This window comes from Orbicella franksi, chromosome 13, assembly GCF_964199315.1.
Source record: "Orbicella franksi chromosome 13, jaOrbFran1.1, whole genome shotgun sequence".
In the NCBI taxonomy this organism is placed as follows: domain Eukaryota; kingdom Metazoa; phylum Cnidaria; class Anthozoa; order Scleractinia; family Merulinidae; genus Orbicella; species Orbicella franksi.
Genome location: NC_138157.1, coordinates 6,157,886 through 6,175,847, shown reverse-complemented (window position 1 = coordinate 6,175,847; position 17,962 = coordinate 6,157,886). Strand labels below are relative to the sequence as shown.

The window sequence follows — 17,962 nt, the reverse complement described above, 5'->3', positions numbered from 1 at the left end:
TTTAAAGTGGGCCAGAGGGTCTTGCTCGGAGCACACATGGTTCGTATATTGTCTTAACTCTCCTCATTAGAATGTTGGGAGTGGATGATCCTTGTTCAAGACAAAATCTGGGAATTTTAGTCCTAATTAGAACAAGATCAGTGGCATAACTGTTGTCATGGCAACGGCACAACGACTGTCACTTTGTTTTTTTTTGTGATGTACATTTCTGGTGCCACTGCTCCAATGTATGTACAGACATTCATCACTTTCCTTATTTGAATAGTACAAAAACGGGAATATCTCGAAAAAGAAAGAAGATATTCCAAAAAAGTAAACACCATTTTTCTTTACTTTGGAAAGCCTTTCACATAAGCAGCAATTATTTTTTGCTTCATAGGCTTTTTGAGGTTCATCAGTTTACAATGCAAACTTGCCTAACCTATGACGACAGCATCTAGATTTTTGTTCAACCTCGTCCAAAGGTTGTTGAATAAATTACATTATGTGTATTTTACGTTCCAAAATAGACTCAAGGAAGGCTCTAGAAAGTTCGGTTAAAAATATAAATTAGACTTCTTGCCATTTTCGCAGTGGGTACTTATAAATTAAGAAACTAGTAGTTACCAGTACTTTTGCCGCACGATTAAATCAACAACGGTACAATCAATGTCAGTATCTTTTTTCATTGAAGTGCCAAAGACAACAACATTGAAATTTATTCCCTCACATTGACGAATCTTGATTGATATTACAGGTAAGATAATATGAATATTTGCTAATTCTGAAGAATTATTGTACATGATATGTAAGGCATGTAACGAGACTTGTTGGATAGTTATTAAAAATTAACCTGTAGTCACTAGATGAGGGTTTGTTCCTTGCTTTGACTTTATTCGTCTTGTTCTGTCGTTATCTTTTAAAGCCAAGTAGCATAATTGTGATGGTAGGAAGTAGGGCTTTCCACAAGTTGCTCGAGATTTCCTAAAAAGGTTGCCCTCAATTGCTCAAAAAGTTGTTCAAACTGATGTGCTAAAAAAGTCAAAAGTTGCCTTTTGTACCGAAAGCTGTTCAAGAGTTGCTAAAGAAAAAAAAAATCGTTGCTCTCTTCCTTTATTTGGTCTGATGCAAAAGTAGAACAAAAGTAAGATTTCGAAGCATTTTTACGTAATTTTGCGGCGTAACCAGCGTTGCTAAATAATTAACTTTGTCCTCGATTAAAACAAAAAATGTATGAGTAAAGACTACGCATCAACATTAATCTTGTAAAATTGTTCACCTGAGACGCTCGAGTCAGTCGAGTGTGAATCTTCGTCCACCATTTTGAATTTTTTAAAAATTGAAAATTAATAAATTAATAAATTGTCTACTAAGACATTGTGAAATATGGAAGCAAGGCCAATTTTAAGCACTAAGAGCTTCTCCGTTTTCCCAGAATTGATAGAAAACTAGTAATTGCTTAGAATGCATAAAGTTGCTCGAGACGAAAAAAGTTGCTAGAAATGCAAAAAGTTGCCAAAAAGTTGCCGAGCAACTTCTGGAAAGCCCTAGTAGGAAGAATAATTTTGACAAACTACCGTAATATCGGCATTATAGCCAAAAATTCTGAGCACTCCTGGAAGCATAATATGCTGTTTTTACAAGAACAATCGGCAAAAGCCTAGGTCCTCCACTATATCTCAAAGTCAAACTCTAATCCACTTCCTTTCAATTTTGCCAACACTTCATTTTCAAATCTCTCATTCAGTTCTGGAGTGAAGTAATTCTTCCAGTCTCCAACCACGCCCTTCCGAAGAAGCGATGTTTCGCCCACACCAGGTTTCTTAAGTAGGTAGCTTGCCGCATTTTTCTTCATTCCACTGAAAGTACACTGTTCAGCAATGCGACTGATGAGTTCATCTGACAGCGGCTTGTTGAGGAAGTTGGTGATCATTCGAACATGGGAAAGTAGATCCTAAAGGAGAGAAAATTATTACTTTCAGATCGTATTCTCTTGCTATTTTCTTGAGTTTATATTGAGGTTCTATATGTCAAACGTTTTTTTTCTCGAAGCTTTTTTGAAGCTTCTCTAACATGTGGTAAGGGTTGGCAATGTATTATCAACGTTAAAATTAAACATATTATAGGAAGATAGGCGAGAGTATTAAAATTCAGAGAGGTTTTAATCATGCTCGCGTGGTCAAGAGTTCTTCTATTCGCGGGGGCCGGGATTAAGAAAATCTTTTTTCTCCTTTTTTCCTTTCCTATCGCCTTCGCGAAACACACAAAAAAGCGAAACCGCAGGTTATCTCGGCTAATGACTCAGAGCCTGAGAAGCGCGGGCAGGAGGGAAATTCGGAAAAGTAAGCGTGCTCACAACTGACTTGGCTAGAGCATGCAACAAAATACGGGTCTCATTTAACAAACCTTCTGCAAATCTTCGTATTTGAGAAACAACACATTTGGATCATCTTTGTGATTCCACCATCCCAAAACATGGTCATTCCAAAGGTTCCAGGTCACTGTTTGTAATAAATGATCAATTCAGAACCATTAACAAGAAGCACGAAAAGAGGTCACCAGAACATGTGATTGTCTCGTGGTTTTCAACGATCTGACGAGAGAGCACTCCCATGTGCCATGGTTGGGGATGCTTCTCGGCAAATTCAGATTAAACCCCCTACTGCGATCAATCTAGATGGGGTTCGAGCTTTATTTAAGCCCTAAAAGAAGCTAACAGATACTATTTTAAAACGGATAGGCAGCGTTTTCTCTTCGACTAAAACCAATCAACGTTTTGATTGCCTTATACATGCACTGGACGGCGGGTGTACAAAATGTCAAACACGAACGAGCGAAGGAGTGTAATTCGCCTTCAAACTTACAACTTGCACAATAGCTATAAGCTTTTCCACGCCCGCAAAATAGCTATGTTATTTTCCAAGTTAAAAATGAAAAACTGTCTGATAAAACCCTTAAGCTCTGTTACTGGTAAAGAAGATCCCCCCTCCCCCCTATCCCAACCCTGACCTTAGCCGAACGAGTTAGTTGAGTCAGATGAGGAAAAAGGAGTTGTACAACTTGACAAATTGAATGCTTGATATGCCACACAATTCTCCTTTATATTGCAATATTTATAGCGGACGCCACATCATGCAGATCCTCTGTCCTGATAGACTACGAGCAGTCCCTCTTTCGCTTAGTCCGTCGTGCGTGACGAGAAAGAAAATTGCGAGAAAAAAATAGCCGCGCGAAATCCTGGGGGTGAGGAGCGCGCGAAAGGAGGGACTACCGCCTAAGCCCAAGAGTTTGAATCATGCGTTGCTCTCACAACGCAAAAATATGATTGGTTTATGTTACGAGCGTTGACAACGCGTTGTCAACATTCGAGATACGTGTGATGTCTTGCAGGAATGTTTTGGAACCGGAGCAAATCGAAGAGTTGGAATCGCGCTTCGCAAGCCGTTGCCGTGATGTTCTTCCTTCCGATTCTGCCAAAAGGCTTTTGTAAGATTTAAACTTATCAAGTGTTTTATTTGGCAAAGCTTTCCACCTCCAACCCGACTGCGAGCGCGTTAGTTCACCGCTCAACAGCATCGTCCAAGTCAGCGAATATGAATTCACTGGTGAGCTTGGCCTTTCTGCCGTCCATTTGAAAGATTGAACCGGACTTTCACTTGAAACCACACATTCACCTGAAACTTTCCGCTGCTATCTGCAGTTGGATGATCTCCTATGTCAAATACATAGTGTAAATTCTCCGCTGAAACTCTGCATTTGAAATCTTCCCAATAACTTTTAGATTTTGCAGACGCAGCGAAAATCGTTGCAAGATGCCTCATTCGCTGTCTTCTTTTTAAAACTTCTTTGGCAATTTCGCTGAACGAACACTGAACGAAGATATACTTCTCACAGCATGTTTCTGCCTAGTTACTTGAAGAGTAGTAGAATCGAGCAATTTTATTCAGGATATCTCCCAGGGTTATTGACAACAGGCGATAACAAGAGGACGTCAAGATGAGAAATCCTACACCGAAAAATCACTCGGCCGTGAGAGGTCAAACTCTTGGGCTTAGGCGGTAGTTCCTCCTTTCGCGCGCCCCTCGTCCCCAGGATTTGCGCGGCTATTTTTCTCTCGCAGTTTTCTTTCGCGTCGCGCACGACGGACTAAGCGAAAGAGGGACTACTCGTAGTCTACTGTCCTGATCGAATTGTAATTTGGAGTGTTGTTTTTGTGGAGGCAAGAAACCCGGAGCACCCGGGGAAAAACGCTAGGAACAAGGCGAGAACCAACCACAAACTCAGCCCACATATGGTACCGGGCTGGAATCGAACCCGGCCACATTGGTGGGAGGCGAGCGCTCTCACCACTGCGCCAACCCTGCTCCCCAAACCAATACAAGAAATGTAAGTAAAGGGTATTTATAGAGCAGTATCAGCTTTTCTATAGTCTTAAGGCTCATTTAATTACCAAACTTACCATTTCCTTCCACAAATAACTTGGCATAAAACTCCCATGGTCCATTAAAACCATTTTCAAAAAACTTCAAACTTGTCACAAATTTAAAAAACGATACTGCAACATCCTTTGGATTGCGAGCAACGTAAATATATTTACACTTGATGTCTTCATTTGCACTTTTAGGGACGATATTGTAGGGAAGGTGAGCCTTTAAAATGCGGGGACTCGGCAGAGCGTCGAAGTCAGGATGCTCCTCAACTGGATTGGTTGACGACCATTCCAGGAACGGAATTCGTTTATTAATGTGGTCACTTTTGACTTGTCCTTCGTTAAAAATCTGCCAGACAATTTCTTGAACCCAAGTTGTCCCTAAACGAAATGATGTTCAATTTAGTATGCAATAATTAACAAACAAAGAAGTCTCGACTGTGCTCTGTTCTGTTGTAAAGCACTTAGGAAGCGGTAGAGCACGAAAGAAGTGTTTTTCCCTACTTCTTGAGTGCTCTACCGCTTCCTAAGCGCTTTACAACAGAACAGAGCACAGTCGAGACTTCTTTATTTGTTTTATGACAAAGAATCCAATAATTTCGCCACGCATGCGGCTGAATTTTCAAACCAAACTTTAGTTTCCAAACGAGTCAAAGTGGCGTCAGCCGTGCTCTGTTCTCTGATAAAGCACGCTAAAATAAGCCAATAACAATCCACGTTAGAATTGTTTAACTAATTTGATTGGCTAACGAAGCGGCAGCTGTCAATCACAAACGGGACTTCAGCTAAGCTTTCGGCTTCGAGTAGTTTCGAGCGGCTTTCGAGAGAAGAACGATGCCTTCAAAGTTCGCTCTTAAGTTAATTTTCAAATGAGGATCTAAAGGCAGGTAAAGTTTTGTAGTCCAGAGGAATTCGGCCGTATTGTGGCTCATGAAAACGTGCACTTTTCCAATGGAAATTACTAAACAAGGAGCTCAAAGCTTGCGGATGACACTTGTTTAACGTGGGGTCTTTCATCCTAAGTGGCTGCTTTGGGCTTTGCTCATGTTTTATCCTAAGACCAGTCGAACGCAGATTAGAGTATCGTGTAAAACCCGTAAAAAATCACATAAATTGCAGCTCTTTGTCAAGGTTCTTCTTAGTTCAGCGATTACGTTGTCCAGCGTTTCGATAGGAAGTTTTCCCCTCCTGCTGAAAAAATCTCGTTTACATTACTTCGCCGATGCAATACCTTTTCATCTTCCCCATTACTAAACGTCAATCGTTTGCATCTTCTTCGTCAGTATAGCTTAAGGCTTCGAAAACTTAAAGGTCATCGCCATCAATAACGTCCTTGAACATGACGAGTTGATACTCGGCGCTTTCCCGCTCCAAACAGAGTAATTATTACCGTACTTCTCTTTCCATAGCTTCCAGTTCTCGGGGATCTCGCTACTTAATTGACCACAAATCTAAATGTTGCGGAGACAATGATATCTAAAGGAATAACATTGAATAAAGTGATGCTTTAGGCGGCAAGGTACCGGAAGTTGTTTTCGCTCGTAGGCATTCGTAGACGGTAGACGTTGTCAAGGAATTTGAACTACCCTTTCGCTGCAACGTGTGATATTAGATAGCAGAGAGAACCTTAAACGAACGTAGTCAATCACGGTTTAATCCGGCTACTGTAACTCAGGAACGCGTATATTATACAACTGTATTTATAGCATAAATTACATAGCCGTTACAAAACATAAGCGTGCATATAAAGAATGTTTCGCAAATTAGCATATTATAGCCTTGAATTAAGGTATGTCCGCCATTTTGAATAATCAAATCCAGCCGGTGTCAGAAACTCGTTTCTCCAGTTTAGCTACGACGTCAGTGCTTTCTCACTGGCTCAAAGCCAAGCCTTTTTGTTCATTCACTTTATAAGTGCGACACCACCCGGATGGTTGGGGGGCCAGTTAACTCCACCGCAATATACACATCTCTCTTAATCTCTCTTGAAACAATACCTCCTGGATGTATATTCAAGTATTATTCCTAAACCACCCCCTAAAAATCCCCCTAATATCCCCTCACAGCCTGCATTCTATTAATCCTCTACATATACCTACACCGACCACTTCTCATTAATCCCCCACATATACCTACACAGCCTACATTTCATTAATACCCTACATATACCTACATAGCTTACAGCTCATTGATCCTTCACATATACCTACACAGCCTACATCTCATTAATGCTCCACATAAATCTACACATCCTACATCTCATTAATCACCCACATATACCTACACAGATTACATTCCATTAATCCCCCACATATACCTACACAGCCTAGAGCTCATTAATCCCTCACATATACTTACACTGCCTACATGTCATTAATACCCCACATATACCTGCACAGCTTACATCTCATTAATCCCCCAAATATACCTACACAGCAGTACATCTTAATAATCTTCCACATATACCAACAAGGCCTACATTTCATTAATCCCCTACATATACCTACACAGCAATACATCTCATTAATCCCTCACATATCTACACAGCCTACATCCCATCAATCTCCCACATATACTTACACAGCCTACATCTCATTTATCCCCCACATATACCTACACAGCCTACATCTCATTTATCCCCCACATATAACTACACAGCCCACATCTCAATGATCTTCCACATATACCTACACAGCCCACATCTCATTAAATCCCCCAAATATACCTACACAGCCTACATCTCATTAATCCCCCACATATACCTACACAGCTTACATCCCATTTCTCCCCAACATATACCTACACAGCAATACATCTCATTTATCCCCCACATATACCTACACAGCCTATAGCTCATTAATCCCTTGCACATACCTACACAGCCTACATCTCATTAATCCCCCACATATACTTACACAGCTTGCATCTCATTAATCCCCCACATATACCTACACACAGCCTACATCCCATCAATCCCCCATATATACCTCCACAGCCAGTACATCTCATTTATCCCCCATATATACCTACACAGCCCACAGCTCATTAATCCTTCATATATACCAACACAGCCTACATCTCATTAATGCCCCACATATACCTACACAACCTACAGCTCATTAATCCCTAATATATACTTACACTGCCTACATTAGAGTAATCCCCCAAACATACCTACACAGCTCACATCTCAATAATCTTCCACATATACCTACAAAGCCTACATTAGATTAATCCCCAACATATACCTACACAGCTTACATGTCATTAATCCCTCACATACGCCTACACAGCCTTCAGCTCATGAATCCCTCACATATACCTACACAGCCTACAGCTCATTAATCCCTCACATGTACCTACACAGCCTACATCTCATTAATCCCCCACATATACTTACACAGCTTGCATCTCATTAATCCCCCACATATACCTACACACAGCCTACATCCCATCAATCCCCCATATATACCTCCACAGCCAGTACATTTCATTTATCCCCCATATATACCTACACAGCCCACAGCTCATTAATCCTTCATATATACCAACACAGCCTACATCTCATTAATGCCCCACATATACCTACACAGCATACATGTCATTAGTCCCTCACATACGTCTACACAGCCTTCAGCTCATGAATCCCTCACATATACCTACACAGCCTACAGCTCATTAATCCCTCACATGTACCTACACAGCCTACATCTCATTAATCCCCCACATATACTTACATAGCCTACAGCTCATTAGTCCCTCACATATACTTACAGTGCCTACATCTCATTATAAATCCTTCAAATATACCTACACAGCTTACATCTCATCAATCCCCCAAATCATACCTACACAACCTATATCTCAATAATCTTTCATTTATACCTACACAGCCTACATCTCATTGATTCCCCACATATACCTACACAGCCTACATCTCATTAATCCCTCACATATACCTACACAGCCTACATCTCGTCAATTCCCCACATATACCTACACAGCCTACAACTCATTAATCCCCCACATATATCTACACAGCTTTCATCGTATTAATTCTCAACATATACCTAAACAGCCCACATCTCATGAATCCCTCGCATTTACCTTAATTCACAGTTTGCATTTCATTAAATCGTTTCTAGAGTCATTGGTCATTATATTCAGTGGTTATCAACTCATGTACAACCAAGTGGTCTTAAGATATCTTGGAACAAGTAAATTGACTATCGTTAGTCAAATTATCCGTTCACTTGTAGCCTGCGAACAGGCTCCTGGTTGGGTTGATGGGTTAGTGCGAGCTAGCCAAGTGTGGTCTACAGCGAGCGGGGAGAGCCGAGAGCTGGAAGCCTGTTCGCAGGCTAGTTCACTTGCCGTGCGTTCAGCCGTTCGAACGGATACCGTAAGGAACGTTTTCGCGTGAGAGGTCACTTATTCGCCGATGCATTATTGTGGTTGAATCGGCAAAGTTCTTCTTTTAACGACGCTTTTAGGGTCGAGAAAGTAAAATTGGCGGTGTACTTACTTCTGTTTACGTGACGCGTGATTGGTGAAAAAAATTCTCCGTGATGCGTGGTGTAATAGAAAAATTCAGCATGATGCGTGATTGGTACCCCACCTTTGCCACCCTCTTGGTGATCGAATGATTAAACAATTATCCCGAATTATTGAACTTCATCGTCGCAAAATATCGTGATATTTCAGGGTCTCACAGATCAATTATTTGCGTAAGATGACTTCGGGAAAATATTGATCTGCTCGCCAGTGACAGTGAGTAACGATATTTAGTTCAGCCTCGTCCAGCATTTGTTAAACATTATTTTCCTTGTTAACGCTCGATACCCTTGTTCAGAACTCTAAAATTAGCGCACATCTCTAATAATGACCTCGGCTAATCAGAAATGCCCTTCGTTTGCGTATACATTTGAGGAGAAATGCCCAATTAGATCCGATTCAGAGTGATAATCCTACTCTATTTCAGAACAAAAAGTCGAATCTACACCCTGTTTCAGACGGAAACAGCTCAAAAAGCATACCCTTTTTGACGCTGCAAATACCTTTATGGTAAAAAGTATAAAATAGAGTTAGTTGCCTGTACTTGACTGTCACAATAATGTCACAGTACGTTGCGCAATACCACGGTCACGACCACAATAACTCCACCGAAATCATGTCACGCCTTACTGTACACATAAGTGAGAGAAAGCTATGTTCTCTGACCAGTCGAGCTAGTGAGTCTCTCCAAAGCCCCGAGTTTAACGCCAGTGTCCACTGGACACGATTATAAGGGTCAGCAATGCCCCAAATTTAACTACTAGTTGTCCCTGACATGTCATGTCTACTGGACAATAACTCTTAAGAACGTTTATACACATTATGATGTATTGCTTCACCTGACTTGGGATATGTGACCACGAAAACGTCATCCGGTCTCGTCTGAAAATTTGTGATAAAATCGGAAAGCAACTGAGGATCGGGAGTGAAAAGTACGGAGATTTTCATGCCCAGCACGTCAATGAATTTTTCAGATGTCCATTCCCCCTCTGTTACTTGAAATACGGGAAAACTCGCCATGAATGATTTGTGCAAATCTGTGCTAAAGATGAGTCGACACCGACACCAAATATTCGATAACCGAGTTCGCGTCGGGAAATATCGATACTAGCGAGAAGTATCGATGTCTTTGGATACTGCACGTGACTTCGTCACGCTTGTCTGTTTCTGAGCCTGGGTTCCTCTGGTCAGCAACGAAGGAAGTACGCAGTCGTGTGCAGTGGGTCGAACAGTGGACTGTTCAGTTATAAGCGTTCTTCTTATACTTATGTTTATGCTTATGTTCGGTGAGGACATGCTGACATGAGCATTAAGTTCTCGCTCATTAGCTGAAAGTCTTTCGCTTCTGCTTCTGCTTCTGCTTATGCCAACCATGTTTCCACTGGACATAACGGCGATATAAGAAGAACACAAGGTTTTGATATTCTCATGCTGATTATGCCCGGCCGTCGACCAACGATTAGCGCATAAGCTTCTTTTCTCTTGTTTATACTTATGCTTATGCTTGCGCTGCTAGAGAGGACCGGGCTTTACTTTACTTTACTTCACTTTACTTTATTGTAAATAATTTTAATTTTATATAGCTGAGATATATTTAAATAATGTCCCCAATTAGTGTTTTTTTTTTAAGCTTAATACCCTTCACACTTCAGTGATGAATGTTTTATTGAACAAAACTGAAATGAGAGCAAAAAGGTTATTGATGAAACAATGCTCTCTTTAATAAATTGAAACTGATCTTTGATTTGCTTGTCTGTGTTGTTATGCAACTTTATATAATATGTCGAGTTATTCTCGCATTTTGATCTGATTGGTTCTTTCTCTTGATCAGTTGAAAGACAGACGAATAGATGACGTCAACGATTACCTTTTTTTATAACATAAAACAAATCGATTCCTTGTTGTTGTGCGTCTGTTCAGTAATTGATCACAGAACACGTCAGAATGTAGTAAGAACATCAGTGACACACTCGGCTATCACATTTTGACATCATCAATCTGTGACAATTACTGAACAGACGCAGGCATCGTGGGTTCTCTTTGTTTAATGGAATACTGAACAACAATCAACAATTAGAATGGCGAGGCAACCCTGTATTTGGTATCTGCAACCCAGATACCTTCCCCTCGACATGTTGGTTGATATATGTTTTCTATCACAAAGCATTAACGAGGGAGAAACGAAATAAAATTTCTTACAAACAACGAGTCTAATAACGCATTAGAATACAGCGCTTGATAATTCCTGATTTTGTTCATTCCACATTTTTAATTTCCTGGTGTCCGTTTACTAGTACATCTGTCTATTTACTGGTATTTATATTACTGGCCTACCATAGATACTAATATAACATCCGTTGACGACAGTACCGTTCATTGTCGTAAAAAGATCATATATGAAAGATCATATATTTAAACTGCGGAGAAAGATATAACGAAATGATTGATCTTTGCAGTTATACACAAAACTTAAGCGGTTGTGAAATTAAAAAAGCCTGAAAAAATTCAGGCCTAAACGGGATTCGAACCCATGACCTCTGCGATACCGGTGCAGTCCTCTACCAACTGAGCTATCAAGTCAACTGGGAGCTGGTCACATTGTGAGTTCGTAATACACCGGTTGATCGTGAAGAATACAAGTGGACATATGAACGAGCATATATTTGAATTGCGAAGAAAGATGTGAGGACATGATTGATCATCGCAGTTATGCACACAACTAAAGCAGTTGTGAAATTTAAGCCTAAAAAAAATTCAGGCCTGAATGGGATTCCAACCCATTGACCATTGTAAAATTCATGTTCCTAACAGTTTTGTTTTTCATATAACTTTTATTTGACTTTAACTAATTATCTCAAATAGACTAAACTAACTACTATACAAATCCGATTGTCACTGTCGGCTTCAGCTATTGCTATATCTCAAAATCAAACTCTAATCCAGATCCTTTCAATTTTGCCAACACTTCATTCTCAAATCTCTCATTCAGTTCTGGAGTGAAGTAATTCTTCCAGTCTCCGACCACGCCCTTCCGAAGTAGCGATGCTTCACCCTCACCATCTTTCTTAATTTGGTAACTAGCAGCATTTTTCTTCATCGCACTGAAAGTGCACTGTTCAGCAATGCGACTGATGAGTTCATCTGACAGCGGCTTGTTGAGGAAGTTGGCGATCATTCGAACATGGGAAAGTAGATCCTAAAGAAGAGATACTTATTATTTTTTTTGACCTTCTATTGAGGTTTTACAATCCATCAAATATTTTTACTCGCGCACGATTGGTCTAAATGCGTCACGTGACCGAATATGACTCAATACGCTCGAGCTAAAACTGGGGAATATCCGAGTGATATTTGAAAACCGCGCGTATTGAAAAACATATTTGAAGGCCGAATAATAAACACAATAGCCTCCATTCGGCGCGAAAAGATACTCGGATATTTAAGAATTGGTTCATGCTTAGGGTGCGTATATCGAGTTATGGATGCACGTAGGAAGTTTGGAGAGTACGAAGGAAGCGTAAGAGTTGCTCGAGGCGCCGACAGCCGAGAGCAACTCTAGCTTCTTGAGTGCTCTCCAAACTTCCCAAGTGCATCCATAACTCAATATACGCAAAGCTAAAAGCATGAAACAATTCTTTTATAACATGGCGACAACACCTTGGGCGCTAAAACACGTTTTATTTGTGATAGACTACAAAGTTCTCACAATGGACGGTGAAGGAAAACAAAGGTCATTAGGATCACGCCACAATCATTTGAGCAACAGAGAAGCGAAAGCGCTTAACCTGGTTGCTAAAATTGTCAATGAAAAATTCACTTCTTCGAATTAATTATAATAAAAATGTAGGCAGACAAAGTCAAAAATACTCGATGAAATTGTAGATAAACAAAGTCAAAATACTCACGTTTAAGTAAACATCTTAGCTTGGCAAAAGTCAAAGGCTCGAAGTAGAGTTTGGATTGTTCAGAATAATCTTCACATTGCCGAAACTTAAACAAAAGGAACTTGCACGAAACTCGATGAAAATTTTGCAGCTAAATTAAAACTGCACATGTCATCTTATATACGCACGGCCGTGCGTATATAGAGATTTGTATAGGTAATCATACGGTTTCGAGTTCAATTTGGAATTAATTTGCACTTGTGAGTTTTTCAAAAAGCTGAAATTGCACGAGCCGCTTCGGCGAGTGTAATTTCAGCTTTTTGAAAACTCACAAGTGCAAATTAACTCCAAATTGAACGAGAAAAACCTTATGATTGCTTATTAATAATATAAACATGAAAAAATTAGCGCGGAGGAAGTGCCGGAAGATCTTTCTTGAAGCCATTTTTTCTCATTTGAGAAAAATTTTTTCAAAGTTTCAGCAGAAAATTTTCGTCATCATTTTACGTGATATCATTTTCTTAGAAAAGTTCCTATTGTCTTTCAGTCAATCATAATCCAGAATTTCGATGTGTAATTTGCACTGGTGTTACACTTTTTGCACTGATGTTACACTTTTTGCACTTGTGTTACACTTGAACTGCACTGCTCTCAGCCAATCAGAATCGAATGATTTTTTCATGTGTATTATTAATATAATAATCAAATGAATGCGCGCGCTCTGATTGGTCAATCAGCTATGGTTTATTGTGCCAGTAGACTCATGGAAATTTCGCGTGTCTTCTGAATTATCATATAAAAGCAAGAGACCACAAGTTTCTATGGTTTAGAGACACGATAAACCAGTTGGGATGTTGGAAGAACACGAGAAGAATTCGTAAATCACGAGCCGCAGGCGAGTGATTTACGAATTCTTCTCGTGTTCTTCCAACATCCTGCTTGGTTTATCAGCCTATAAACCATAAAAACTTGTGGTCTATTGCTTAATTCGTCCATGATGGCTCAATAGGAATTGAGTAGCGCGCGCGCTATGTTATAATCCACTTTGTCCTTTGACATTATCCGTTCCTCAAAGCTCACAGTTTCATCGAGCTACGCTCTCGGTAAACTGTTCGCGTCTCGGAACAGATAACTCCGCCGACAAATATCCGAGCATTTTTTCGCGCCAAATGAAGAGTATTCTTTGTATATCGAGGTTCCATTTGTCAAAATTCTATTTCTCGTGACAACTGGCCTAGGCACGCTGATTGTCATTGCTTCAGAAATTCTGACAAAAAATACCAACATTCTCATCTTGGAATAGTATAGTGACTGCCAAATGACTGGATGCCAGATCCTAAAAAAGAGGAAACATATTCCATCCAAGATATTCGAAGAAAGACGAAGTAACGAGCGATTCTTATGATCTAAGTTTACGGTAAATGCTTGCAATTGAAATTTCGAACCTAGGAGCAATTTTGTTCTTTTGATTAAAAGCTGTATATCATGACCATTTCTTGGAAGGCGTTAAAAAGTGGCAATAGATTATTAAACCACTTATAGGTTTGAAGTTTCTCACAAATGTGATAAGGGTTGGATCAAAGGACAGCTTAAGCCTTGAAATGTATTATAAACGGTACTTTTACAGTTAACTATTATTAGCCTGCAGCAGGTCAAGAAAATACAGGTCTCATATAACAAACCTTTTGTAAATCTTCATATTTAAGAAACAAGATATTTGGATCATCTTTGTGCTTCCACCATCCCAGAACATGGTCATTCCAGAAGTTCCAACCTACTGTATAAAAAAGAAAAAGAATGATGAATTCAAAACCAGTTACAGTAATTCCCAAAGGAATTTCTTACTTACCATTTCCTTCCACAAATAACTTAGCATAAAACTCCCATGGCCCATTAAATCCATTTCCAAAAACCTTCAGGCTTGTCGTGAATTTAAAACATGAGACTGCGACATCTTTAGGATTGCGAGCAATGTAAATGTATTTACACTTGTTGTCTTCGTTTGCACTTTTAGGAACAATATTGTAGGGAAGATGAGTCTTCACAATGCGGGGACTTGGCAGAGTGTTGTAGTTTGGTTGGGGAAATCTTGCACTGGTTGCCGCTTCAAGGAATGGAACTCGTTGCATAATGTGGTCACTTGTGACTTGTCCTTCATTAAATATCTGCCAGACAATTTCTTGAACCCATGTTGTCCCTGAATGAAATGATGTTAAATTTAGTATGTAATAAAATTGACGTACAATTGTAAAGACACGAATGATCATCGAAGTTACGTACACAACTTTAGCAGTTTTGAACAAAAAGCATGAAAAAAAGGGTTTTGTAATTAACTTCGTCCGCGGGTGTCCACTCCCGATGTTGATTTCGCATTAATTATTTAAAATTATTATTTTTCTTGTTACTGCTCGATACACTCGGTACCCTTTTTGTTCAGACCTCTAAAATTAGTACAGTAACCCTGGCTGCCTTGTAAACACGATGAAGAAAAAAAGAGAAAATGTGTGAGTGCTAGGGTAACCCGCTTGCTAGGGTAACCCTCTTTCCTTGTAAACAGGCCCTAATACATGACCTTGTGTATTATTCATGCACAGTACAGGCTAATCGGAAATGCCTTCCATGTGTAAACAAACGAGAAGGACTTCGATTATGCCTAATCCGATCCGATTTAGAGTGCAAATCCTACTCAGTTTTAAACCAAAAAGTCAAATCTATACCCTGTTTCACTGAGACCAAAACGGCTCGAACAGAATACATCCTAATGCTGCGCAGTACATGGCAAAGGGAGTTCGTTTCCTTGAGCTTGGACTTCAATTCTATATAATTACCGCTTTTCTTGTGGCGTGCTCACGTTCAAAATTTGCAATTACCTTTGCTTCTGATGTTACGTTTAGCTTCATCAGATATAAGACCCTCTAGGAAGTTGACGCTCTACAAAGTTGCAATTCGAAAGGGCTCTTCGTATTTAATCCAAGCTTTTGCGTTGCGTGACAATTGGAAATGGCAGCCCGTGAGGGCTCTCGCTTAGGTCAAAAGATGGCATATCGTCAAAGTAGTGCTGATTGAACAGCCTTGCATTAGATGAAGTATTAATTTCAATGCGTCGGAGCTCTAGAGTAATAACGTTTCGTTTTAAATGCCAGATGTTTCTGTTGCCTTACGGCCACCTTATATGCATGTTGCCGATATTCAGGTGCTACTCCGAGTATCACCAGTGTCTCGATCGTACAAAGCTTTATAAATGTCTGAGGGGTATTTTTTCAGGTAATGCGCGTACAAAAAACCTCAGAGACCTAAATCTTCGCGAAGTTGTATTTAGATCAATCATCTATCATATGCGAAATTATTGACTCTATTTATTGAGTGGTTACGATTGTTTGGTAAGTTAGTAATCGACAACCGGCCGCCGCTAACCTTGTTCTTTCGCAGGCCTTTACAAGGGTAAGTCTCAATTTAGCACTAGTGGTCCCTGACATATCATGTCTACTGGAAAATAATCCTTTAGACCGTTTATACCCCTTAAACTTTTAATAACATGTTACTGCCTCACCTGACTTGGGATATGTGACCACGAAAACGTCATCCGGTCTCGTCTGAAAATTCACGATAAAGTCGTAAAGCAAATGGGGATCGGAAGTGAAACGGGGAGCAATTTTAAAACCCAAAACGTCGATGAACTTTTCAGATGTCCATTCGCCTTCTGTCACTTGAAAGACAGGAAAAGTCGCCATGATTGTTTGTGCTGAATCACGCTACAACAGCCCCCTGCGAAGAAATTGTTTTGGCTCGTCACGCACTCCTTCCCAACAAGGAAGGAATTATTGCGTGACTTGCGTGACTTGACCGTCTCAGTCTCCCGGCTCGGTCCATAAACACGCATAAAAAGAACTTGGCCAATATCCAGCCATCTTGACCTCACGCTTGGTCAATTACCCATATATACATCATTAGTATCTAAAGTAATAACAATTTAATTCAGAAAACAGCCCCAAGGAAATACGCGCGCTGATTGGTTAAAAGTCGTGTTTCTATTAAACAATTATATTGTGAAGTATATATGAAATAATTCATATTTGAACTACGGTTGTAGATGAAAGTGAAGAATGATCATCGCAATAAATTTTCCAATTTAAACAATTGGAAAGAAGAAGCCTGAAAAAAAAAATCAGGGCTTCAACCCCATAATCTTAACCGCTCAATAAATAGAGTCAATAATTTCGCATATGAGGTTTTTTGTACGCGCATTACCTGAAAAAATACCCCTCAGACATTTATAAAGCTTTGTACGATCGAGACACTTGTTGGTGATACTCTGAGTAGCACCTGAATATCGGCAACATGCATATAAGGTGGTCGTAAGGCAACAGGAACATCTGTCATTTAGTTTTGCTGTTAAAACCAAAACGTTATTACTCTCTTGAGAGCTCCGACGCATTGACATTAATACTTCATCTAATGCAAGGCTGTTCAATTAGCAAAACTTTGACGATATGCCGTCTTATCCCGTTGAAGCCCTGAGTTTCTTTTTCAGGCTTCTTCTTTCCAATTGTTTAAATTGGAAAATTTATTGCGATGATCATTCTTCACTTTCATCTACAACCGCTGTTCAAATATGAATTAATTCATATATACTTCACATCATTCGGAACATCATTTCACTCCTCACGAGAACATATGAACTCAATTGATTAACCTCGCTCCCAATGTGTGGCTTCATAGCTCAGTTGGTAGAGCATCGCACCGGTATTCGAGGAGGTCATGCACGGATCCCGTTGAAGCCGTGATTTTTTTTTTTTTTTTTTTTTTTTTTTTTTTTTTCAGGCTTCTTTTTTCCAATTGCTTAAATACACACATATAAAGTGAGGGTTCTGGCACAGTGGAGAGCAAGAGGGCAAAAAACAGTCCGAAAAAGCCCCCCAGCACCTTCTCCTCAGACTAAAGCTTCGGAGAAGGTGCTGGGGGGCTTTTTCGGACTGTTTTTTGCCCTCTTGCTCCCCACTGTGCGTCCAGAACCCTCACTTTATATGTGTGTGTGTGCTGTGCCAGAACTTAGTGTGTGTGCTGTGCCAGAACTGCGCGTGTGTGCTGTGCCAGAACTGAGGCATGAGCGTTGTGC

The 17,962-nt window shown here is 40.0% G+C and overlaps 2 protein-coding genes across 2 annotated transcripts; both read right to left on the bottom strand.

Moving 5' to 3' along the window:
* Nucleotides 1-656: 656 nt before the first annotated feature.
* Nucleotides 657-9,987, bottom strand: LOC145464934 (sulfotransferase 1C4-like). Its single transcript, XM_081448745.1, has 4 exons — nt 9,802-9,987; nt 4,439-4,789; nt 2,386-2,480; nt 657-1,933 (listed from the first exon to the last, which is right to left on the bottom strand). The coding sequence occupies exons 1-4, from the start codon at nt 9,980-9,982 to the stop codon at nt 1,652-1,654; spliced, it is 909 nt and encodes a 302-aa protein (XP_081304871.1). The 5' UTR covers nt 9,983-9,987; the 3' UTR covers nt 657-1,651.
* A 25-nt stretch (nt 9,988-10,012) lies between these two features.
* Nucleotides 10,013-16,844, bottom strand: LOC145464935 (sulfotransferase 1B1-like). The gene is made up of 4 exons (XM_081448746.1): nt 16,397-16,844; nt 14,696-15,043; nt 14,529-14,623; nt 10,013-12,158 (listed from the first exon to the last, which is right to left on the bottom strand). Exons 1-4 carry the CDS (start codon nt 16,575-16,577, stop codon nt 11,877-11,879), a joined length of 906 nt encoding a protein of 301 aa, XP_081304872.1. The 5' UTR covers nt 16,578-16,844; the 3' UTR covers nt 10,013-11,876.
* Nucleotides 16,845-17,962: the final 1,118 nt, after the last annotated feature.

Bases quoted from the DNA above. Each gene is read 5' to 3' on its own strand.
- LOC145464934 (XM_081448745.1), bottom strand. From the start codon at position 9,982: ATGGCGAGTTTTCCCGTATTTCAAGTAACAGAGGGGGAATGGACATCT. The intron at 4,790-9,801 runs GTGAAGCAATAC...CATTTCGTTTAG, and splicing joins GGTCACATATCCCAAGTCAG to GGACAACTTGGGTTCAAGAA. The intron at 2,481-4,438 runs GTAAGTTTGGTA...TATTACAAACAG, and splicing joins GTTATTTGTGGAAGGAAATG to TGACCTGGAACCTTTGGAAT.
- LOC145464935 (XM_081448746.1), bottom strand. From the start codon at position 16,577: ATGGCGACTTTTCCTGTCTTTCAAGTGACAGAAGGCGAATGGACATCT. The intron at 15,044-16,396 runs GTGAGGCAGTAA...CATTTCATTCAG, and splicing joins GGTCACATATCCCAAGTCAG to GGACAACATGGGTTCAAGAA. The intron at 12,159-14,528 runs GTTTGTTATATG...TCTCTTCTTTAG, and splicing joins AATATGAAGATTTACAAAAG to GATCTACTTTCCCATGTTCG.